The 26,185-nt window shown below is 33.4% G+C and overlaps 1 protein-coding gene across 10 annotated transcripts in view; it reads left to right on the top strand.

Moving 5' to 3' along the window:
- Positions 1-506: 506 nt before the first annotated feature.
- Positions 507-26,185, top strand: part of DYNC1I2 (dynein cytoplasmic 1 intermediate chain 2) — a 50,732-nt gene continuing 25,053 nt past the window's right edge. For 5 of the 10 annotated variants that reach the window (XR_014264753.1, XM_082465394.1, XM_082465396.1 and 2 more), the window contains exons 1-4: positions 1,967-2,102; positions 4,466-4,583; positions 15,473-15,563; positions 22,303-22,418. Coding sequence is in view for 9 of the 10 variants with exons in the window: in XM_082465394.1 (XP_082321520.1) it covers positions 1,974-2,102; positions 4,466-4,583; positions 15,473-15,563; positions 22,303-22,418 (454 nt within the window). In the remaining variant the exon portion in view is untranslated. Of the gene's footprint in view, positions 673-766; positions 919-943; positions 1,053-1,966; positions 2,103-4,465; positions 4,584-15,472; positions 15,564-20,126; positions 20,187-22,302; positions 22,419-26,185 lie in introns of those variants that run through there. The other 5 variants (XM_082465402.1, XM_082465395.1, XM_082465398.1 and 2 more) reach the window with 4 other exon arrangements.

A 26,185-nucleotide genomic window follows, 5' to 3' on the forward strand; every position in this document is an offset into this window, starting at 1 on the left:
AAGCAAGTTTACAACCACGAACACTAGTGAAAACTGAGTAAAGATTTACAAATCTTTTTCTAATTAAAGACAATTTCTCACATTTTTTTGACAGAATGAGGTTACACTACATTTTCAAAATTTAGATTTTGTATTCTAGATTTTGCTTAAACCTCTATAAGGCGTTTTTTTTTCTAATACTGGTATAAATATCCTAGAAAGTGTTCACCAAATGTTCAGTGTAATACATAGGTTCACCACTTGAAAATAACACTTCTTAAACATTCGGCCAATGTTGAGTCAAAGATCTTAAGATATAACACATACAACATTGTGAGCAATGACCAGCGGACAAGACTACATTAAGGAGAACTGCTGGAAGCTTCTCTTTGGAATCTTGAAGGAAGGCCTCAAAGTGGGAAATAGAAAGACTATGGAACACTACATGTCCCAGCATACTTTGCGACTACCGTTGACCACGACTCCCAGAGTGCATTGCTCGCCGTACGCAGGTTTTCCTTGTAGCTGGGGCTTGTAGTTCTCCCTGGTCGAGTCAATCCTTAAGGCGAGGTGGCTGTTTGCTTACCCAGCCCCAGGCTATTAGGCTTAGTCTTACAGGTTTTGGCAAAGCGGAAACACTTCGGGACCCTGGGCGGGTTCTTTGTCTCATCTCTCGGCTTCTGCTTTACACAGGTAAGTCACAGAGGGGCTACAGTTCCCCGCAGCAGGGCCCCTCCCTTTCTTTCTGGGAGCGACCTCGTTGTGGTGAAGCCATTTGTCCCTCAGCTCTCGCCGTAGCAGCCGCCGCCCATCCCTCTTTGTGTGCTTGGGGAAGCCGCGGAGCTAGTGGCCGCGACTGTTGCCTTTGGGGGCAAAGGAGAGGGACGTTACTGGGAAGTTGCTGGCAGGCGGACTCTTCCCCATCCCACCACCTGACAGGTGGGTTGACTGTCCTTCCCTCTAGGCCCTTCTGTCTGCGGTGTCTCACGTCGGGACTCTAAGGGCGGCTTGGCAGTTCCTGCTGACAGCGCCGCCCGGGCCGGGCTCCAGGAAGGAGAGGCGGTGAGAGCCAGGTGCGGTGACTCAAGGAGGCCAGGGGAGACGAGTCCACTCCCTTCCCTTCTGGACCCTCCGGAGGTGCCCCGAGGAGCCTCGAGGCTAGTTCGAGGCCCCCTCCCCCGGACCTATCCTGCACCGCTCCCTCTTGGCCGTGACCCCAGGGGAGAAGTGACTCCTTTTCGCCTTGCTCCATTTTATAAATAAAAGTCGCTATTACTTGCGTTGACAGCGTTTTCCTTTACTTGGTGTGTGTTGGAAAGTACCCGAACGCGGAGGTTGTAGCACAAAATTCCTGAGACTTTCTCTTTCTTGGAGTTTTAAGAAAGTGAACGTGTCAGTCATGGAGGCTCCGGCCTGTAGGAGGTTGAGCGGACCTGTCAGCTGTATGTAGTTATCCGGTCAGACTTTGTTGTTGGGCTTTGACTAAAAACGTACTTAAAGTATATTTAATAGTTATTGATGGTAATATTTGTGTTTTGCTTCTCCTTAGTATTACTATTACATGGTAGTTTTAGAATTTATAGAAATTTTCTGTGTGCCCGCCTGTTATATCAAATTTCTAGGGATGAATGCAAAACTCTGATAGCAGATTTGATCTGTCATATAGCTTAGCTTTTAATGCCAACCCGTGTCCTCTGTTCTAAGAGCCAGAGACATTGTGTTGAATTTGAGCATGTGAACATTAAAGAGCTTACTGGTGCTAGTTACTATGCTCAATTCTGGGTATTTATTTCTTATATACATTTGTTTATATTGATAATTTTTTTCAGGTCGTAGTAATATATATGCTTCCGTTATTTTAAAAGTAGAGTTTATATGTTCTCTTTAGATAGCATTGAACTGCATGGCCTCTCGAGACAGTTCTCTTCTTGAAAGACTAATTTTTTTTAAAGAGTGCTGCTTTTACCAGTGTAATGATGATTATAAATGATTATATGCTTCTTAAGGTTGCAAACATGTCTGACAAAAGTGAATTAAAGGCAGAGTTGGAACGTAAGAAGCAGCGGTTGGCTCAAATAAGAGAGGAAAAGAAGAGGAAAGAAGAAGAAAGGAAAAAAAAGGAAGTACGTTTGATTTTTTTTTTAAAGATAATATAAAATAATTGGATTTTAAGTACTCATACCTTTATGTAATACTTTCAGAATAATTAAAATTCCAGCAGTTGTGACTGCAAATATAGCACTTTAGGTGAAAAGTTCAATATGCATATTTAGTCTTCTAGGGATATGTTTATTATATAAAGTAAGGGGTATCTGCCTTGTAATGGCTCATAAAACATGGCATATACATCATAACTTAGTTTGGACTTTGAACTTATCTGAATATTTTACTCGTCGGAACTGCTGGTTGTTGGAATAAATAATGGCAAAGAGAAATATAGAATAGATTATTAATTGATTAGGGGATTATTTAATTGATCGTATCTCCTTTATCATGAGTTAGTCATTGGAATATCTTTACCAAGTAGTGGGTTTGATACTATCATAAAGGTGGACTAGGTACTTGCATCTTCTGATTTTTGGCATCACCACTTCCTCATGTATGGCAAATATACATTGACCCTGAGCAGGAGATATTTTAATTTCTCCTGTATTGAAATGTACATTTATCTCTATGGAAACTGTTTAGGCAGATTTGTATACTTTTATCATAGATGTTTTAAATGGCCAGTGTTAAGATAGTTTGTTCTAAGTGTGACATTAGTACCAAGTTTTTCTATGTGATAGCCTAAGCAATAGCCAAGACTTCTAGGAATCTCTTAGGGAAAAAGAAAAACTGGAGGTACAATTTATGTGCAGCATTGCTATGATACTGTAAAGGCCTGTACTTGAAGAATTTTCTAGTTTATTCTGAACCTTTTTGTGATCCATTATTATAAGAGGGTTGGACCTTTAAGTTCTCTATTTGATTAAAAGCTAACTGATAGAAGCATGAGTCAGACTGGCAGAGCCATTCCAAACTAGTATGTGTAGCCTTAAACCCTTCAGGGCTGAGGGCAAATTTGGTTTTTGTTTTCTAAAGATGGCCATAAGTGGCCCTAAGGGATATCTATTACATGCTTTATATCTGATTTAAAGGTTATCAGACATTACCAGAGACGTTACAATTATAATACTATTAAACAGTGAGTCTACTGATATATTGTTATATACAGGTAAAGTGTCTACTTGATTGTATAGTCTATTTGGCTATTTTGATGAAATTTTCTGATGACTTCTTTAAGTTAAAATGGTATCAGAATATTATGACTAACAAAATTTACCTCAGACGATTGTATGAGTAATAGTTGTCTAGCTGAAATAGACTTTTGAGGTGTATATATAAAACTTTTTCCTTGAAGGCTTAAATTTCACTTGAGATGTTTTGGATGATCTGAGAGTATTGAGGCTTATCTAGTTTAACTGGAAGATTTTGCTAAAACTATAAATGGCTGAAATAAATGTTGGCAAAAATTTCAATAACAAAAAAATGTTTTGTGCTATGCAAGAGTAAATTTTAATTTTACCAAACCAAACCGTGTGTTTATCATCATAAAAATAAGACCTATAGTTTATAAAATAAAAACAAAACCTGTCTCCAGATGAATTTTTGACAAACATCCTTTACATAAAGTTGAATAAATACAATGAAAACTTCATAAAGAAGTTTGAGGTACTTGAACTTTTTCAATGAATCAAATTGTTCATTTACTTAAAATTTGTTATCTCCTAAATGATTCAGTCTTTTTTTTTTTTTATTCATAATGTTGTGGTATTTATGTATTTGTGAGATTTCCACAATTCCTGACCATGGATAGCAATTTCATATTGTAAATAAATAGAAATTGACTGTACTTTTTGAATTTATCTGTTCAGAAAATTTTTGTGAGAACTCCTTGATTACGTATAAAAATGGATCAATTTAGGGCTTCCTTGGTGGCGCAGTAGTTAAGAATCTGCCTGCCAGTGCAGGGGACACGGGTTTGAGCCCTGGTCCGGGAAGATCCCACATGCCGCGGAGCAACTAAGCCCGTGCGCCACAACTACTGAGCCTGCGCTCTAGAGCCTGCGAGCCACAACTACTGAGCCCACGTGCCGCAACTACTGAAGCCCACGTGCCTAGAGCCCGTACTCTGCAACAAGACAAGCCACTGCAATGAGAAGCCCACTCACCGCAACAAAGACCCAGTGCAGCCAAAAATAAATAAATAAAATAAATAAATTTTAAAAAAAATTTTAAAGGATCAATTTAATACATATCATTTGGAGAGTCTTACTAAAACTCTATTGAGAATGATTTTCATTTAATGACTATAATGTGTATTCAAAACTAAGTCCACCTCCAGAAGTATACAGTATTAGCATGTTATTTAAAAAATTTATATTTTTTGCAAACAGAAATGTTTCATACTATATGTAAACTTAAATTTTTAACTTAAAAAATTTAGACTGATCAGAAGAAGGAAGCAGCTGCTCCTGTGCAAGAAGAATCAGATCTTGAAAAAAAAAGAAGAGAAGCTGAAGCATTGCTTCAAAGCATGGGGCTAACTCCAGAATCCCCCATTGGTAAGGATAAGAATATATCCATTTATAAGAGATAGGCATATATCTTATTCAGCCCAGACATACGTGAGATGAGTTGATTTAATGTATTTTGTATATTTTTCTTATTTGTGTCTCTTAAAAATTATTAATCTTATAATTTATTTGGAATTGACTTTTTTCAGATGTGCTAATATATAGTTATTTGGTTTGTTCAAAGAGCTGCAAGACTATATTTATTAACATAAACCAATTGACTTTTCTTGGTAAATCAGTAATTTATTTCAACAAACGTTTGTTGAACAAGTTATCTGTGCCATACTATATTAAGCTCAAAAATGACTGTGATTACTGATCTTAACTCTATAATCCTTTCTGTAGGTTGAAGAGAGGTATAGTGAATCAAAGTTCTAAAAGTAGGTCAATATTCAAAGGTATAGGAGTGGAAGGAGAAGCTTATAGCCTTCTGCTCTCAATGCTAGTAAGGGAAATAATATTTGTAGCTTATTTTGGCAGCAGTTTGACTTATTCTTATTCTTTTTCTGGGCTGTTCACTTTAAAGCAATACTAGACCAAAAAGCTGAAATAATAGAGGTATTGAGAACAATCTGGTTTCATATAAGAAAGCATTAAATGCTTACTTAAAATAATTCTGAGCTGGGTGCTGTTACACAGTATTTTAGTTTGACATGGCCTTTGTCATTTAAGGACCTAAAATTTCAGGGTTAGTTTGTGGGCTAATTCCATCTAGTCCAGGGGACAAATACCAGAAGTAGTATCTGCTGTATGCCTATTGTGAACTGCAGCATAACTGTCTTAGAGCTACAATTTCTAAAAGGTTTCAAGATGAAAAAGCTGGTTACTTTCATGGTCGGCTTCATTGTTATTTCTTTCAGCTTATTTGCCTTTTCCTTATTGGTAAAATTTGAAGACTGAAGTACTTTAATTTTTCTGTCTTTATTTAATAAGCTTCCGTGGCATATTGCAATTTTAAAAGTAAATGAATTAGAACACTTTTATCTTGTTAAAAAAAATACCCTAGTAACTAAACCAAGTTGCTTGTTAGCTATATAGTCCTTTTTTAAAAAATAAATTTATTTATTTTATTTATTTTATTTTTGGCTGCGTTGGGTCTTCGTTGCTGCGCGCGGGCTTTTCTCTGGTTGTGGCGAGCGGGGGCTACTCTTCGTTGTGGTGCGCGGGCTTCTCATTGCAATGGCTTCTCTTGTTGCACAGCACGGGCTCTAGGCGTGCGGGCTTCAGTAGTGGCTCACAGGCTCTAGAGTGCAGGCTCAGTAGCTGTGGCGCATGGGCTTAGTTGCTCCATGGCATGTGGGATCTTACTGGGCCAGGGATCGAACCCGTGTCCCCTGCATTGGCAGGCAGATTCTTAACCACTGTGCCACCAGGGAAGCCCAGCTATATAGTCTTAAAGTGATAATTTTTTTCTGAGCTTTTAGCTCCTTTTTTCCTGTAGGATTTTTGTTTTCCTTTTCTATTCTTTTTAGGACTTCAGTTTCACTAAATTCACTTGCTCAAGTTTCTCAGTTTATGGCCCACCTCCATCACCTGTTCTTGAAAGACTGTTCTTTAGTTTGTGTGTGTGTGTGTGTGTGTGTGGTGTGGTGTGTGTGTGTGTTGTGTGGTGTGTGTGTGTGTTTCTCCCTCATTTCCCATCTCCAATTCCATTGTCCTTTCCAGTCTTGCATCAAGTACCCATTCTTGGATTTTAAACATATGTCCTTTTGATCTGTCCAACATGTGTTGACATTTTTTAAGATTTCATATATCTAAGTGTGTATGTTTTATATACATAAATGGCATTGTACTATATGTCTCACTCTGTTTTTTCCTTTTTTTCAAGCAGCATTGTATTTGAGGTTTACCTGCGTTGTTATATATAGATCTAGTTATTCACTTCTGACTGGTACATAATATTCTGTCATATACTATATTTTACTTATCTGTTCCCCAGTGATAGGCACTTAGATTGCTTCTGTCTCTTTGCTTTGCTATCCCAAGCAACACTGCAAAGAATATATTCTTTTTCCTTGAAAGGACTGTGGAAGAGTTTCTCTGGAATGTATGCTGAGGAATTGACTTGCTATGTTATTGTGTGTAGGCTGACTTACATTTATTAGGTTCTACATACCACTCTCAAGAATGACTGTAAGTTTACGCTCCTGCTACCAGTGGATGAGAAAGTAACTGTTTCACTATATCCACATAACTTGATATTATCCAACTTTTTAATTTTTGTTTACTTGATGAGTGTAAAGTAGTATGTCAAAATGTAATATACATTTATCTGTTTACAGTGAGATTGACTATTTCTTCATATATCTATTTACCATTCAGATTTTCCCTTCTACGAATTGCATATTCATATCCTTTGCCCATTTACTATTAGGGTTCTTTACCTTGCTGTAGGAGTTCCTTGTATACTTAAGGGAGGACTTCTTTGTCTGTTTTAGTCTTTTAAAAAATACCCTCTCCTAGTCTATCATCTACTAACTGTTCATAGTATTTTTTTTGTTAATTTTTGTTGGAGTATAGTTGATTTGAAATGTTGTGTTAGTTTCTGCTGTACAGCAAAGTGAATCAGTTATGCATATATATATATCCACTCTTTTATAGATTCTTTTCCCATATAGGTCATTACAGAGTATTGAGAAGAGTTCCCTGTGCTATAGAGTAGGTCCATATTAGTTATCTTATATACAGTAGTGTGTATGTGTCAATCCCAGTCTCCCAATTTATCCCTCCCCTTTTCTTCCACCCCGCCCCCCAGACCCTGTAACCATAAGTTTGTTTTCTACATCTGTGACTCTATTTCTGTTTTGTAAATAAGTTCATTTGTACCATTTTTTTTTAGATTCTACATATAAGCAATATCATATGATATTTGTCTTTGTCTGACTTCATTCAGTATGACAATCTCTAGGTCCATCCATGTTGCTGCAAATGACATTATTTTGTTCCTTTTTATGGCTAAGTAATATTCCGTTGTATGTATGTACCACATCTTTTTTATCCATTCCTCTGTCAATGGACATTTAGGTTGCTTCCATCATAGTGTCTTCTATTGAACAGAATCCTTCATTTTGATATGTTCACATCCTTTATTTTGATAATGGTCAGATCTACCACTTATAACTTTTTTTTTTTTTTTTTTGGTTTTCGTTGAAAAGAAATCCTTTCCTACTTTGAGGATACAAATATATTCTCCTACATTTTCTTTATTATTTTAGCCTTCACCTTTAGATATTTGTGTTATATTTTTGAATATAATATGAGGTAGGGATACAACCTAATTTTTCTCCATATAGTTACCTAATTTTCTCAGTACCATTTGTTAAATAGTCCATCTTTCCCCCACTGATAATCTGATGCCAGCTTTGTCATTCAGTCAGTTCTCATATATTCATGGGCATTTCTGGGCTCTGTATGTTCACTGTTGACCCATTTGTCTGATTCTATACTATTAACACACAGTTTTAATTACTGTGGCTCTATATTAGTATATTCTAATTTCTTATATAGAAAATGACCCCTTCTTTTTTCATCTTTTTCAAAATAGCCATAGCTTCACAAAATTTTTCTTCCCTTCAAAAAAAATTAGTTTCTTAAGTTTCCCCTGAAAACCTTCCTGCACTATATGTTGCATTTAGTTGTATGTTTTTAGTCTTTCTAAATCTAGAAGATCCTCCACACACATACTCCTTTTTGCCCCATGTCATCGACTGGTTGAGGAGAGTGGGCCAATTGGTCTCTAGAATGTCTCTCCTTTTGGGTTTTTCTGAGGGTTTTCTCACATTTAAGCTTTTGTTCCTCTATCCTTTATATTTCCTCTAAACTGGAAATTAGATTTTAAAAACTTGATTAGCTTCAGGTTGAACATCTTTGGCAAGAAGATCTCACAGATGATTCTGTGTACTTCATATTGTGTCACATCAGTAGCACATATGTCTGGGTTGTTATCAGTGATGCTGAGATTGATCGCTGGGTTACAATTGTGACAGCCAGACTTCTCCATTGTAGTTACTTTTTTTCCCTTTGGACTAGCAAGTAATATCTGGAGGTGATACTTTGGTACCATGGAAATATTCATTTCTCTGTCAACTTTTTACCAAGTAGTTTTAATACTTATTGATGAATCTTTTCTAAATCAGTTATTTAATTAGGAGTTGCAAAATTATTTTTATAATTCCATCATTCCTTCTACATTTATTGACTGAAATTCTTCTGTAAAGGGGAGGTTGCCCTCACTAACTAGGGCTATTTGGTTACCCTGAATGCATTTCCTGTTAGAAAAGCAAAAAACATACTTAATTTTTTTCACCTTAGTTACTAGTAGTCACATCCAGGTGTGGCAGATGAATTTTTCCATGTATTTAAAGAATAGATTATATAATATTTTATTTCGGGTTTTTGTATATATGCTCATAAATGAAATTTGCCTATAATTTTCTTGTGCTGTTCATGTTCAGTGGCCACCATGGTTGTGGTTTTAAAATAAATTGGATAGCTTTCTCTCTTGCTCTTTTGTAGAACAGTTGTAAAAGATAGCTATTACCTGTTCCTTAAACACTTGGTGGAATTCAACTGTAAAACTGCCTCAGATTATGCTTTTTTCCCCAGAGGATAGTGGAGAGCAGGAGTTACTCACTGTTTCAAGTTTTTCTAATGGTTATAGTCCATTCAAGTTTTCTATTTTTGTATCGGTTTGATAGTTTTTTTAAACAATAATAAACGTTTATTATCTCTCACAGTTTCTGCCAGTCAGGAATTTGGTAGTAGCTTAGCTCAGTGGTTCTGGCTCAGGGTCTCTCATGGGGTTGAAGTCAAGATGTCAGTCAGAGCTCTAGTCGTCTGAAGGCTTGATTGGGGCTTGAGGATTTGCTTTACTGGCCATGTGATTTGCTCAGTCACATGGCCAGCAGGTTGGTGTTGGTTGTTAGTGGGAGGCCTGAATTCCTATCCACATGGGCCATTCCATAGAACTAACTGCTTGAGTATCCTTGCAGCATGTCAGCTGGCTTCTCCCAATGTGAGCAATCCAAAGACAAAGAGAGCCGGAAGGAAGCTATCCTTTTATCCTTACCCTTGGAAGTCAGAGGACATTGCTTCTGCCACATTCTGTCTATGGGAAGAGAGTCACTAAGTCCAGCCCACGTTCACAAAGAATTTCGACATCCTTTAAAATCACCAAAATATGTACGACAGACTCATAGGTCTCCTAATATTTTGAGATGATCATATGCTTTTTTTTTCCCTTTTGATGTATTAATATGATAATTTATACTGGTAGGTTTTCAAAGCATGCTTACATTCTGTAATAAACCCATTTTAGTTATGAGAATATTTTTCTTATATATTGCTAATATTTTATTTAGGAGTTCTTCATCTATACTCATAAGAGAGTCAGACCTATAGTTTTTTTCCTTTTACTGTATTTTGTCTGGTTTTATTATAATGGTTATAGTAGCCTCATGAAATGAGTTGTGCAGTTTTCCACCTTCTGTTTTCTCACAGATGTCTAAAGATCTTTCCAGTATTTTATTTAAAATTAAGCCTGGAGAATACAGGATACAGGTGAAAGCAGTGGCTATCAAACTTTCTTGACAGTAACAATAAAAATACATTTTATATCATGACCCAGGATGGATACTTGTTTTTCTTTTCACTACAAATGTATTTATTAAATATTTTTAAATTGTAGAAGTAAGTATAAAAACACCACTAAAATATTCAAAAGGATTTATTAAAAGCATCAGTCTGGTTTTACCTAAAATGGACATTTTCCCTTTTTAAAAAAAATTCTGCTGAAAAGAATTCGTTTTTTAAAAAAGAGACAGCTAATAAAACCTCTCTTAGCTTCTCTTTGCTGGTAGATTCTTATTTATTTGATCATTTGATTGTTTTTTGTCAGAGATCCTTGAGAGCAGGGACAGTATATTACATTTTTATCCCTGGTGTCCAGCACAGACTAGACACATAAATGTTTGTTCAATTATTATTAGGTCATGTGTCTTTCCACCTGGTAAGACCAAATAAAAGCCATCTGCTTTAAAAGCAATAACAACAAAATCTTGTTTAAATTTCAGGAAAATGCATAGTGGAAATTGAAATTTGAATATTTCACTAAAGAAGTATGGCTTGATTTTTTTTTTTTTAACAAAATTTAAGTGGCCAGTCTTCAGAAAGTTAATTTTAAGCACAACTTTCAAGACATGTTTTATCAAATGTGGAGTTAGTAAACACTGATGATCAAAAAATAAATAAATAAAGTGAATCTCTTTTTGTATGTGTAACTACTGTTTTAACCATCTTGTAAAGAGCTGAAAACAGGTTTTGTCCATTACTCTGTAGCCTGAGTCTGTATCAGTAGGGCACAGTACATCGATTAGTGTGATAATCAATTTTTTTTATTAGGAATAAACAAAAGAAGTTCAGTAGTCAAAATAAGTATTGCTTCATTTATTTCCCTCCCTTATAACTTTTGAATATTTTAAATCTGAATTTTCCAGTTTTATTGAGAAATAACTGACATACATCACCGTGTAAGTTTAAGGTGTACAGCATGATGGTTTAATTTATATATATAGTGAAATGATTACTACAGTAGGTTTGGTTAACATCCATCATCTCATAGATACAATAAAAAGAAAAGAAAAAAAATTTCTCCTTGTGAGGAGAACTCTTAGGATCTGCTCTCTTAAAGTTTCCTATATATCATACAGCAGTGTTAACTGTAGTCATCATGTTGTACATCACATCCCTAGCACTTATTTCTCTAACTAGTAAGTCTGATTTTTAGATAGAATGATTTCCATGTTATCAAGTCATTTTTTCAAGTTTAGCCTATTTTTAAGAACAGTTCCTTATAGTATTTTAATACTATAAAATTTTATTTTTATTAATTTCTTTTAAAAAAATTTATCTGATGCTCTGAATTACATTGAAGAGAATAAAGGAAACATTTAGGTGAGGTAAGGGGAGGATATTTAAAGTTATCAGGAGAAGGTGTCATATGAAAGGGAGAAATTAATATTTCAGAGAATTAAGGATTTTTTAAATTGAATTTTATTTATTTATTTATACAGCAGGTTCTTATTAGTTATCCATTTTATACATATTGGTGTATATATGTCAATTCCAATCTCCCAATTCATCACACCACCACCATCCGCCCCCCTCGCCACTTTCCCCCCTGGTGTCTATACGTTTGTTCTCTACATCTGTGTCAGAATTGAGGTTTAAAGCATCATCTTTCAGGACAAAAAGAGTAAGTATGAAAACTTAAACAGATATTTAAATGTTAATATTCCAGCCTAGGAGCACTTGTATCCACAAGAGGGCATTACTGTGTAACTCGGACTATGTTTGAGTGCTGAGTATCATAGATAGATGAGCTACAAGAGGCCTCACAACTTTTGGTTATCTCAGAAGCTCTCTCTTCCCATTTGTGCTCTGCCAATACTCCCACTCCCTACATTTACTTTCTTTGGCTGTCCACCTTTTCTAGGTTCTTCTTCCTGGCAAGAGCCCCTTCTTGCTAGAGACTTTTTTCTACTTAAAAAGTAATTGAGCTGTGCACCATCCTTGTTCATCTCTGAGACTTTGGTATAGTTCTGAGTGGTTGACTCAAACTTAACTCTGGTTTCTAAATCTAGGTACATTCCCAGGTCCTTTGTGGTTGTAAAATTTCTAGTTGTTCCTTCACAGGCCAAATGGCAGTAGTGTTAATTTTATATCTTTGGGGGAGGCCAAGATCTAAGCTAGCAGGAAAGGCCTTCTTGGTTCTTGGTTGTCTTTTTGTCCTAAAGAATCAGAGTCACAGCCTTTCAGTATTACTTGCATGATCAGTGAATGCCATGGTGTAGATCTGTCTTTCAGTTTACTTTACATTTCTTCCTTGGTTTTCTAAGAAAGAAATAGGTATCTTTGCTCTAAACTTCTAAGAAGTTTAAAAACATTCACATGATTAACTCGTATATGTTAATATTAAATCTTTTATTTTGTACCATTTTTAAAGCCTTGTTTTAGGCTATTTTATATACAGAACTGTGGAGTAAAGGTAATCTGATTGAATCACTGTTCTTACTATGCAAATCATATCTCAGATATTTGGCAAAAGCTAATGAATAATAACTTACGTTATTTCTAAAGCTGATTGTACTCTTAAACCATCTTTAAAAATGAACTCTAGAATTAAGCCCTTTCTGAGATTTGAGAGACTATGAGTTACTTAGTTTTTTTTTAACCTCCCTGAATGCATGCTTTTATTCATTTTGGGGGGTCGTTTATTGGAGTCTGGGAATATAGTGACATTGCCTTATTGTGCAATTACTGTATTCTTTGATTTTTCTAGACTAATTGGGTTAAAATATGGTAGTCACCAAATAATGCTACCTTTCCCTTTTTTCCTATTACCATTCCTCCTTTTTCAGTGATAGTAATTTTCTTTTTCTAGGTTTGTCCCTTCTGTGGTATAGATTATTTATTATTGAAAGATGAATTTGGTGGGCCAGATAACAACATTGAGTCCTTAATGAGTCTCTTATCAGCTGGCTTGAAAACTGTCTTTGGTTGAAAGAATATAGTTCTGGGATGGAGATTTTTATCTAATTACCAATTTGAAGTTATGGTGATTTATCTTGCTTCTGGCTGAGAAACTGTGATAATTTGGTTGCATCACCCATGTAATTTATTTTTTATTTCTGAAACTTTTATTTGAGAATTGGCTAGTTTAGTGTGTTTATGTATGTATAATTACTATTTAACCTGTTTTCATAAAGGATTTGAGGTAACGTATTTTTCTTTTAATGTAGTCTTAATCAATTAAGATACTGGTGATGAACATATTGAGTGGAATCATAGATATTTGAAGTCACCAGAAAGGGGAGAAAACATTAACTGGAAAAGAATTTTATAATTTATCACAAATAATTAGATTGATAGGAATATTACTATTTTCCTCAAATCTTTCCTATATGTATACTTAGAAAAATTATTTTCCTAAGCCTGAAGTTAACTTTGTAATTTAAAGAATTCAAAATTTCTTCTTTGGAAATCTTTAATATGAAAACATTGTAGTAGTATAAATTTATTAAATTTATACTACTAAATATTTAGTAGTAAATTTATACTACTAAATATTTAGTAATTTATACTAAATAATTTAATAAACATATTTGTGCTTACAGTGTAGTAGACAAACCACTATCCTGTATCAGTTGGAACTTAGACGCCTAGGGGAAGCCTCACAGTGAGTGTTGGACAAAAAGATGAGGAAAAATGTAACCTAAGAGAAATTAGGGGACATTAATATTCTTTTACTTCAGATACAAGTCATGTTTAGCTACGAGTTATATATGCAGCCCCTAGCACAGTGGTATCATGATGTGAATTATATGAAGGCAATCTGGTTTTAGCATTGTTTCTGAGAGATTTAATCACAAAATTAGAAACCTTTTATTATGTTTTTATGGTCTTTTGAAATTTGAGCAAGAATTAACCACTGTATCTCAGGAAACAAACATTCTAGCTATGATTTTTTTTTCTTCTAATCTTATTATTGGTTTCCAGTAGAATTTGGCATTGAAAAATAAGGATGATCAGTTTTGTATCTGTGTTTAAGATGTAATTCATCATACTAGTGCATTTTGTTAGATGAGCAAACCCACTGTTTTTACTGAAGCATGTATAAACATTTAAACATAATTTTAAGGGTTCAGTGAATGTGACTATTCCAAAAACACAGACTTTTAATTAAATACATATTTCTTTAGATTGGTTTCTATATAACTAGGAACTTACTTTCTTTTCAGTAAACTATTAAAAGAAGGGCTTGCAGCACAACATAAAATATATTGGTCACTTAATATTGTACATTGAAAAATTATTTTAAAAAGATACTTGGGATTGGGGTCATTTATGGTAAAATTTAACCAGAAGATGGCAGTGATGATCCTCCTATACTCCCTGCAATGGTAATCAAAAAGTTTTACAAATGTAATAGCATGAAATACGCACGTTCAGCTGTTGGTATATAATGTTAAAAGTGGCAAGTTAGGGGAAAGCATTTGCTGTTTGTTTTATATACTATGAAAAATGTGTATTTTTCTATAAGAAGGGATTAAGAATATTTTGGGTGTCTGTATCTTTGTCTGTACACTTCAGTTTTTTCTGAATACTGGGGTAAGGACGTTACCATTAAGTCTTGCCTTGTTTAAGTTGCATGCATCACTTTATGTTATGCATCATGTCTAGAAGGCATGCTGTTTTATGGCCTGTTTGCATTTTTCACCCAAATTGCTGGAAACTAATGGACTTTTAAAGGAGCCATTCCTTTAGTGATAGTCATTTCTCTAAATTGGCCCTTTTTATTTTTGGTGAGGGGAAAATATCATTTAAGACATCAATTTCTTTTTGAAAGAAAAAATTGACAAAAATGAACATTTTAAAATAAATCTCAGAAAATCAGACAGTAAATGACTTCTGAAGCAAAATTCAGAGTTTTGATTTGACACTAGTTAGAAATGATCTGGTGATCTTAAAAGCAAAGAATTAGAAAAGGGAGAAGGAATGCTCTCCTTTGAAAATTAGTACCCACATTTGGTGTTGGCCGAGATGAAGATGCATCCTTCCATAATCTTGCTTTTTTTTAAAATATAAAGCCCAAATGCATTTTGCCAGAGAAATTGCATGAATCGTCAGCATGCATTGTTAACTTTGTCTTTCTCCTCTTCTTTCTACTGTTCATTTTCATTCATGTACTTTTGTTTTTTGGTTTGCCATTATTTTTTCTTTTTTGTTAATTACTTCATGTTAAATTACTTTTGAAACGTCATAAGCTGAGCAACCTCTCCGTGTAGTAACAGCGGATACCTGTCTATTTCACTATTTAGTCCCTCCTCCTATGTCTCCATCCTCCAAATCTGTGAGCACTCCAAGCGAAGCTGGAAGCCAAGACTCTGGAGATGGCGCAGTGGGATCTAGGTACAGTAATTTTCTTTCAGTATTTTAATGATAGAACGCATTTAGTGCCCAGATACTGTCAGTGCTGTACAGGGACTCTGAATAGTTATGTTGAGTTAGTCCTAACATTTTGAAATCTAAATGGCACAGAAATTGTTTGTTGTAAATTGGGGGGAAATTTTTTTAAACAATATTTTACTGTCACACTTGATTAACTGAGTACTGACTAGTTAACTGATTTTATGCTGATTATTTTATATTAAAAATAGAAGTGTTAATTCATTAAAATTATTTTTCTGTTTAAGCAAATTTTGTATTGGTTATTATGTGAATGTTTTGGGTACAGATAGTGTAAAACCTCTCTACTGTATTATGCTTAATTTCCATTCAGTAGTTGAAAATCTAAACAATTCAGTTAAACAGCCTAATTCTGTTCCATTAAGTCACTATTTCTAATTAAGGTAGAAAATAATAATGCATAAAATATCAAGAATAAGGAATAACTGCTAAGGAAACATTAAGAGTGTTTACTGGCTTCAATAACAAATTTAAAGAATTTTTAAAAAGAATGTTTACTGGCTTGAGGGCATTATGCTAAGTGAAGTAAATCAGAAAGGGAAAGACAGATACTGTATGATCTCACTTATTTGTGAAATCTAAAAAATAAAACAAAATAAGCTCATAGATAACAGAGAACAGATTGGTTCATTTTTATTTTCATTTCTAAAATTTTTGATGGTTGCCAGAGGTGGGGGAAGGGGGTGAGGGGTGGGTGAAATGGGTGAAGGGGGTCAAAAGGTACAAACTTCCAGTTATAAAATAAATAAGTCATGGGGATATAATGTACAACATGGAGACTGTAGTTAACAATACTGTATTGTATATTTGAAAGTTGCTGAGAGAGCAGGTCTTAAAAAGAAAGAAAAAATCACAAGAAAAAAATTTTGTAACTATGTATGACGGATGTTAACTAGACTTATTGTGGTGATCATTTGACCATATATAAAAATATTAAATCATTATGTTATATACCTGAAACTAATATAATGTTATATGTCAATTATACCTCAATTAAAAAAAAAAGTTTACTGCCAAGTTTTCCTGAACTTGGGTCTTCCTTATAAAACAATATTTCATGTTTGTTTTAGGATGCTGCCCACATGTTGGGACTTGATTTTCAAAAGTTCAGTAAGATTTCAGCTTCTTTCCAAAGATCATACTGAGAAAAGTATTATTACTTCTCTTTGTCACACACACAATAATACCAGGTCTTTGTTTAACAGCATCTTACATTTTGACTTCTAACGGCAGCTGAAATGAGATTAAACATAGCTAGTTTAGAATCTTTATTTAGAATCCTTATTTTGGTCTAGGAAGTTAAATGTCCTCCTCAGGAAAACTTCAACACACCTTTTAATGAGAAATAAACTAGGAAGTTTTATCTTCATTGTGCCCAAGCACCTCTGATTGAAGTTACAAGTAATGAGCATCTAAAAGACAAGGCAAGAAAAAAGAAGCAAAGGGGCTAGCTAATCCATAAACTCAATACTTTAATCAGTTTCTGAATAATCAGGTTGTCATTAATAATTAGAAGGCACAAAAGGCTGACTAGTCTGAATTTGAGATGTGCTTTCCAAACCTGTTTTAGTTTTTTCCAAACTAAATTTATTTAGTCTAAATTCATTTTCAAAGGCTAAATTTGTTTCATACTTTCGTTCTTCTGTATTCTTATGCAAATATGTTAGTATTCCTTTGCTAGTAAACAGGTGGCATTTTCAAGAGAAGGGTTTTATTTTCCCCTTATACATTACCATAATAAAAGCATTTCCCAAGGTAAAAAAAAAAGGTATTTTAAAAATTTCTTTACTTGATATTATATATTACTTTAATGCAGATACTCTACTGTGTTAATTCTGAACTCATTGTTCTTGATTTTGAATAGGAGTAGAAAGATTATTTTAATGCAACATCAGCAAGTTTGCTTTAAAAAATACTATGTAACATCTGTATGAATTAAAATATGTCCTCCCAAGTTTCATTGGAAAACCTAGAGATTATTAGAGAGACCCATTGGAATATTGTAAATTGGTATAGGAAGTAAATAACTGTTAAGAAAAATATTTATTGTGTTAGAATACATATTAATTGAATTGCCAATTTAATGTTAAATGCTGTAGGTTACCACAGAAAATAATGTTCCTGGTCCTTGCCTTTGGGAAACTTGCATTCTAGTGTTCATTAATTTACGTCATTAATTTAAAGATGCTATTCACTGTATTGAAAAATCCTAAGAATAGTGTGCTAACTTGTGTTTATAGTGTAGATTTGTAATGATAAGATGTAAAACAAGAAAACAGGTATTTAAATATCTTTAGGGGTATTTGTTTTTATTAGAGAATGAGTAGAAAATTAGTTTCTTTTAAGTTTAACAGGAGAGGAAATAAATTCTCTTTTTAAATGAGGTGACTTGATATCTTTTTAGTGAGCACAGACTCATTTTTAATTGTTAATTTTCAGGAGGGCTGAGTATGTTCACTGCCTAATATATATGTATACACACGCAGTAGAAAACTATGGATTCCATAATAGATAATTAATATTGTTGATTAATTGGTGCTATTGGCAGTGAAACAATAGCATTTTAAAATATGTGGCTTTTAAAAAGAATGCTGGAGTCTGAGAACGAACAGAATGAACTTCCATTGAGCAGGCATGATGATAAAGAATAAACAGGAAAATGCATGAAGATGTGTGAGAGGTATAAACCTATACACTTACATTAGCTGGCCAAGACAGTCTAAGATTACTACACTTAGGGAGTAGGAAAAAACATATTAGACATTACCAAGTATGATATCAGAACATCTGAATCACTATTACTAAATGCCAAAAATTTCTATTGGGCCTGGTGGTAATTTATGAATAAATATATAAGAGGCCATGAAAAATGATATTTCTCTAACTTTGCAGATTGGGAAGTTGCATTTCATTAAGATGTTAGTTCACTTTCTTAGTCACTTCTGTTATCTCTAAAATTTAGTTGACAGTTACTCAATTGAGTAATCCATGCCTCTTGTTCCTTTTTTCCATTCTTGATCAGTTTATCTCTTAGGCTTTTGATTATATGTCTCAGGATTATATTGAAATTTTACTTTATATGTCTGCAGATGCCTTTAATAAATATAATCCCATATGTTGTGCCATGTGTTTTCAGTACTGGTTCTATTTTGAGGTAGAGTTTTACTTGATTTTAGACTAAAATGACATCCTCAACAAGGAGCTCTATGTCATTGGTAACAGCTAGAGCTCTTAAAGAATGTAAAGGCTATGTACAGAACATTCCTTGGAGAGCATCTCATAAAACTCCTTCTGGTTTAACAAAGCCTAAGTTTGTTTCTGTTCAATGCTTAGTATAAAGTAAATCTTCACTGTGGCCTCTTCCTTCTTTGCGTACACACAATACCATTTAAATCCCAAGATCTTTCTTTATATTTTTAAAATGAAGGATTTCTCTAGTTCAGTTCATCTGATTGCTTTTACTGATAAATTGTAGAGGCAAGTATAGAAATCATTTCTTGTATTTAAATATTATAGCAGTTTTAGTTGTATATTATAATTTGTTATATATGTGAGAAACAAATATATTTGACTAAGATGGTAGCACCGAATGTATTGTGCTTAACCTTTTAATAGGGACTATGAGCATCTTACAGTACTGTACATAATTATCTTATACATCGCTAACCTTACAAGAGTACCAGTGTCATAAAGTAGCTTTTATTCTAGTAATGACTAAATTTTCCTTAAATCTTTTGGAAAAGATCCCATGTAAGTTGTTTACCCAATAGGCAAGGCTAAAACACAACCGAATATTTATTTAGGATTGATATTCTCCATAAGTTTAGTTAGTTTAGGTAAATCCTTTGAACATAAAATATTTTTCCTGGGGGAAATAATCTACTTTTTCCTAGAGACAGAAATCTTTAGCTGCTTTCTAAAGCAGATGACATGTAAGCCCAAGGCAGTGCTTAACCCATAAATTACATAAGGGTCACATTTTGGAAACTTTAGCTATTTTGTATCCCAGTGGAATAGTCTTTGGTTTTCTTACCGAAAGGCTTATGTGTTGACTCATTTCCTTTACCAATATGACAATTTCCTGCACACATTTAATGCTTTGGGCAAGATTATAATATGTTAACTAAGATGTTTTTACTAATGTTTTTTTCATTAGGAAACTTAAAATTTCAACTGTTTTTTTTATAGCTTGTTATCATCCAAAAATAATGTGTTATTTGGGATGTTAATGTTTTGGCTGTTCTTAGCCATTATTATGCAATATTAGTTTCCCAAAATCTGAAAATACTGTCTTTTAACTATTCTAGGTTGTATGTTTGCATCTTTAACCATATTATGCTTATTGCATGCACTAGAGCATTGAGTGATACCTGGTGTTTTTTTGTACTAACCAGAACATGTGGGTTTTAATTGTGAACCGTACTTTAGCTATTCATAGAATGTATTTGCTTGACTAACTTATGGCCTTTTTTGCTAATGCTTCATGGTTGTCCTACAACCATTTAGGACGCTGCATTGGGATACAGATCCATCAGTTCTTCAGCTTCACTCAGATTCCGATTTGGGGTATTGAATAGATTTATTACCTTCCCTCTTTTATAATTAATTTGATTCTTTGTGAAATTGTCCTAATTTTATTTTGCTTAAATTTCTAATATTCAGGTAATACTTTGAAGAGTGATATTTTATTGTGACACCTCATTTATCCTCTTATCATTTGTGAAAGACATATTTTATGTATCTGATTTTAGAGGTACCCTAAGTCTACCCATTTAAATGTCCAAATTACTTTTATTATTTCTATATTTTTGATGTAAGTTTTTCTACAATGTATTACAAACTTCCCAAACTTTTTCTAATAAATACGCTACATGTAATTGAACCTTTTCTAGGTTACTCAACATGAATATTAATTTATTTTCCTATATTAAAATTCCCTGATGATTTCTAAGGTTTTGAGAGGAACAGAGCTGTTGGTTTCTACACCTGGCTCCAGATTGCTATTGATTTACTCATTAATTCATTTATTCATTCATTTATTTATTCTAGTCTCCAATGCAAACTGTAAATGTTTGCTGCTGCCATTGTGCCTGACTCAGATAGCTCTTTTCCCTTGATATTTTGCAGCTTCTAAAACATATGACCAACACCTTTAGGAATTCTGTCTAAAGTTAAGAGTTAATAAGCCTTGAATTAGGCCATATAAGAAAAGTATATGAGCTTCTTGTACATTAGCTGGTAGGCCTCTCTCTTGGCTGCCCTGAGGCTTCCCCACCCTCAGTTGCTTGCTTGTTCTCAGTAAAAGTGGCTTTGGTTAACTGAGGTATTACCTCCCTAAATCTTAGAATATTTTGTTTGTTTGTTCTAGTATTGTGATTTTTATCTATTAAACCCTATATGTACTCAAGTTAGTAACTTGTTCCTAATGTTGGCTTCACTGTTTTTTATCAGATATGTGAGTGACTTACTTTTCATATGGTTTACATCTTAAATATCAGAATATAAAGTTTCTTATTTCATATTTTGTTCTTAGAATACTAGATTACTTCAAATGTACTTAAATTTTCCCATTTAATTCTTTGATTATGCTTTTTTTTTTCTTTAAGGCTAGATATTCCCAAGGTAGAAAACACATTAAAAATTTCTTATGGCCCACATTTGGGACCTTAGAGAAAATTAATTCTTTAAATGCACTAATTTTATTAAACTTTTTTGTACAGGATTTTGAAAAGGATGTTTATATAAGAAAAAAGTTGTTATATTACCAATGATATATATATATGTGTGTGTATATATATATTTCAGATATCCTCCTTTATATTCTGGAAGTTCCACCATTGTTTTTACTAGATATTCTTTTAAGACAGATTCATCATTGAGAACTTTGGGAGTTTGGAAGCATGCTATATTTGGTTTAGAATTTAGACATCTACTGTAATAGCCACAAGTCTCTTCTTCTGTTTGTCAGAAAAGAATGTATTCCCCCCTTTTTAAAACAGAAGTGACTTTAGTAATTTCATGATATTCAAAAGATACGTGGCTTTAGTTTAGGTCTAAAATGTTTGCACAATAGTTTGTCCATATGTGAATCAAGGACCATGTTGACCATGCAGAGATTAGAGATTTAAAGTTTAAATATTTTATTTTAAAATCTAAATTGACTGTATGATTCTCCATTTCTGCAGAGTATAAGTAGAAAAAACGGTTTTCAACAGAAACCTCTTTCTCACTCTTAAAGCTGAAGTTTTCTGATGGTGAAGTGAACTAAATGTGGTCTGAGTGAGATCCACATATTTGACTCTTGAAAAAATGTCCAGAATCGTATCCCTGCTAAAAACAGTTCTCATAACCAACCGTATTCAGCAGTCTACTCTGAAATTCCTCTCCTCTTACACTGTTATTACCCACACATTTGTTCTAAGAAACTAAATTATTTGCCTTTTTAAAGTGAAAAATAAACACCTTGAATGATTCGGAAATATCTTTTGTTTTTGCTACCTTCTAATTCTTTTGTTAAAATAAAGCCAATTGTTCATTTAAAATTTCTTGAATAAAACAGGGATTTAAATTACACTGTTGGATATACAGTGTTTAATTCTTACTTTTCTAAAGTAACATTATTTGATGTAGTTAAAATGTATCATTTGTAATATTTAAAAACATTTGTGTTCACTTTATTTAGACGAGGACCTATTAAACTTGGAATGGCTAAAATTACGCAAGTTGACTTTCCGCCTCGTGAAATCGTCACATATACGAAGGAAACTCAGACTCCAGTTATGGCTCAACCCAAAGAAGGTATCTGTCCTTAATATGATTGTCATTAAGCCACCATATTAAACAAGTGGATTCTTTCCCTTTTTTTTTTTTTTCTTCCTTTTTTGTTTTTTGGCATATTTTCTTAGGGGAATATTATAAAAGTAATGCTTTGGATTTCTGTATTATGTATTTGTTCTTTAGAGTTTTAAAACTTTTTCTTTTAAAAGTTAATAGAAATATAAGCTGTATGTATGTTTTTAATTTTGTTGACCTAAATGTAAATATTTCCGTTTTCATATTGTCGTTGCCATGTGCTGCTTTAGAAGCAGAAAAACTTAAGCATGTTCTATTTCTGTGTCATGAACATAATTCTTCCCAAAATGAGAGTATCAATATATCCCATAGTAAATGAAATCATGTAAATTATTCAATATTTTCTGTGGAGTATACTGTATTCTGATATACTGTCATTGTTAATCCATATTAATGAACAAATCTAGACCTAATTCATAAACTTCCTCTTTTATGATCTAAGGGCTCTACTGTGTTGATTATATAGCAGTTTTTAATCTCTCTGAAACAGAGGGAGTATACATTATATTGAATGTGGAGTCCTTTGATTCTTAAACGAGAAGGAGTTACCATTTTTACAGTGGGGACTAATTTTTAAATTCTCATCAGATAGCTAATGATTTAAGCATAAAGTTAATATGATAGTTCTTGCTTTTCCAAGGGAAGCTAATAAATGTGTTAGACATAAAAGAGGTTTACTTAATATCCTTAATACAGATACACAGTTTCTTATCTGAAACCTTTGGAGGTATATATATATAGGAATTCAGAATTTTTCACATTTCAGAGAATTTTTCACATTTCATAAAGTATATGTACCATATGAAGACACTCCAGCAGCATCTTGGGCATTAATATTTCAACAGCAAAAGATATGAATATTCAAACTGAGTGAGATAATGATTAAAGATAACTTTACCTCCAGTCATGTCAGGGTTTACCACCAAATGAGTTATGGATTTTAGAGTTGATGATATTTTGGAATTATGGGCCTATAATAAATAATCCTTTTAGCAGTCTGTGCATAAAGAACATTTTTTTCTCCTTAGCCAGGAAGATTTATTCCTGTTTAATTATAGAATATCAAACCTAAGCACTTTATCAAATGTTTAAATTAATTTATCTTTAAAATTTCAGTTAAATTACCACGTTTCTCCATTAAGGAGAAACTAAAGTAATATTCATTGCAGAAAGCCCAGAAAATACAAGTAAGCAAAAGGGGGAAAAATCCTTGAAATCCCTAGCTATTAGCAATGAAAATCTTCAAATTTTCATATTTATATATACCTCAAAAGAAAATTAGGATTATAACTATTTACAACCTTTTTTAACTTAATGGTAGATCATCATATGCATTTTTAACAACTCTCCTTTCCCTGCCTACTAAGGATGGACATGAAATAAATATTTTAAACTTTTCCTTTCAATTTCATCTTATTCCCGAAAGGAGTTGACATTATCGTACATACAGTTAAACTTGAAAATTTTGAGGAAATCAGTATAACATTTTTATCCAAGAGTTTTGTTTTTTTACTTGACCATGTGAATGTTCATCTCTATGGATACATTTTTTTCATTCCTGCTGCTCTGTCGTTTGGTAAGATAGCTTTCACAGGTGCAAACTCCTCATCTTACCAGAAAAAAAAAAAACCCTGATGGTAAACTTGTTTGAGACATAAGCCACTTTTGAAAAAGAAAACAGGAAAGATAAAGTGTTGAACTACCAGTATGGAAAAAACTAATACTGTAGGATTCTATAATTTCCAGAAAATATTATTTTATTAACTAGTATATTCAAGTGTTATAGTGTCTGTCTTTTGGGAGCTACATTGTTAGATATGTTAACTCAGAAAGTGAGTAAAATAGCCAAAATGAGGGTACAGTGACTCATTTAAAAAAAAAATTAGGCTTTTTTTCCTTCTAATAATAATTTGGAGATTTAGCTTTACTTTGAGATGCTTTTTGGATTATTTGAAATGTAAAGCATTCTGAAGCTATTTTGGGTAATGCCTATTATAATATACCTATAATTAGTTTAAGTGAAGACTTCCATTTAAAAAAATTTTTTTCTTTTTTTTTAATAACTGTAGTAGTGTATCATAGAGAATTTAGAGAAGACAGAAAGGGTAGGAAGTGTCTATTATACCACTGTGCAATAGCCATTTGTTTCTAGTCTGTTTTCCATGATATATTTTTTTCAAAAATTATATATGTATACATACACCCACACAAACATAAGTATATACACACATATGGTTTTATATCCTACTTGAAATTTGCATTTTTAATTGCTTATTTTTGTCATGCATATAAATTTTAAAGTGTGAATGTGTAACAATGTCTTTGAACTAATTTGAATGTATAGCTACATAGTATATGCCTGGCAGTTTTCAAAAATTTTTTTTCCCATTTTTATTTTGCAAGTAATTGGAAAATTTAAAAGATTGTGATTTGTAAAGTAAGCTGATGACCCGGAAGTTCAAGATAAACTGTATTTTTTTCACTTTGAAATTATTTAGGGCAAGGCTTTTAGCATTATCATACTTCAGCTTCTTTGCCAAATTTTGCATGAGTATAGGGATTGTTTCTTCTTCATTGCTGTAATGCCTGGTCTGAATAGTGTATGGCATGTAGTGAGTACAAACTCAGTAAATATTTGGTGAAGGAATTAATTGCTTTTACCTACTCAGGAGAATGATTTACTTACTTGGGATTTTTTTTTTTTTCATGCCTTTACTCTGGAAGTAACTACTGGGAAAATAGGTTATTTTCAAGTGTTAATGCTACAACATAATTATTGATGAAATTGGGTGAAAAGGCACTTAGTCTCAGTTCTTGGCTTTAATATGAACATATCATGTTCTAATCATTATTTGCTCTTAGATCCATATATGAAACATACATTCTCCTTTATAGCCTTCTTGAATTCCATGACGACATAGTATGTAGATACAAACATGTGCTGTTATTTTATGTTTTATGTATCCCTCTGAATGCTATGAACAAAATTGGACCTTTTAGCGTGTTTCAAATATATTATCTTAGCTACTTGTTGTAACGGTTCTTCAAACCTCACGTTCAAGTTGATGACTGAAAATTTTAACAGCAAAGAGTGCCTACTACATATCAGGTATAGTGTAAGGCACTTTACGTTATCTCTGATCCTCTTACCAAAACCTTGAGAGTTAAATATCGGTTCTGTTTACATGTGAAGAAGCTGAAGCTGAAAGAGATAGCTTATCAAGGGTCACATGGCTAGTAGCTAAGATTCTAAACCAAGTCTGACTGATTCCAAGGTGTGCTTTCTCTCTCATGCTGTCACTGAAGCAGCACTTTCATGCTTTTATGATAGTCACCTATGGTAAGAAATTCAATTTACATTACAATCCAGTACAAACATAGATACAGATGTGTACAGCTGTCCCTTGAATTTCAAAAGTTCACTTTACACCACATTGGGAGGTGGTGTCCACCAGAGCAGAGAGCTCCTTCCCTGGGAACTACACTCAGCATCTCGGCAGAAAGCTGCCATAGCTTTGAACTGTGTCTCTGAGCATGTGTGCTGTATTTATTTTGTGCATCTTTTAACAAGATGTGTCTAAAGTAATTACTTCTTCACTTTACACCACTTTAGCTTAAGAAAGAAAGGTTTCATAGGATTGCTGTACTTTCGAATAGTGGGGGAAACTTGTAACTGATACAAAAGTTTTATGAAATAACACCTTCTCTGCTTT

The sequence above is a fragment of the Balaenoptera physalus genome (genome assembly GCF_965194825.1).
Source record: "Balaenoptera physalus genome assembly, chromosome: 6".
Taxonomy (NCBI): Eukaryota; Metazoa; Chordata; class Mammalia; order Artiodactyla; family Balaenopteridae; genus Balaenoptera; species Balaenoptera physalus.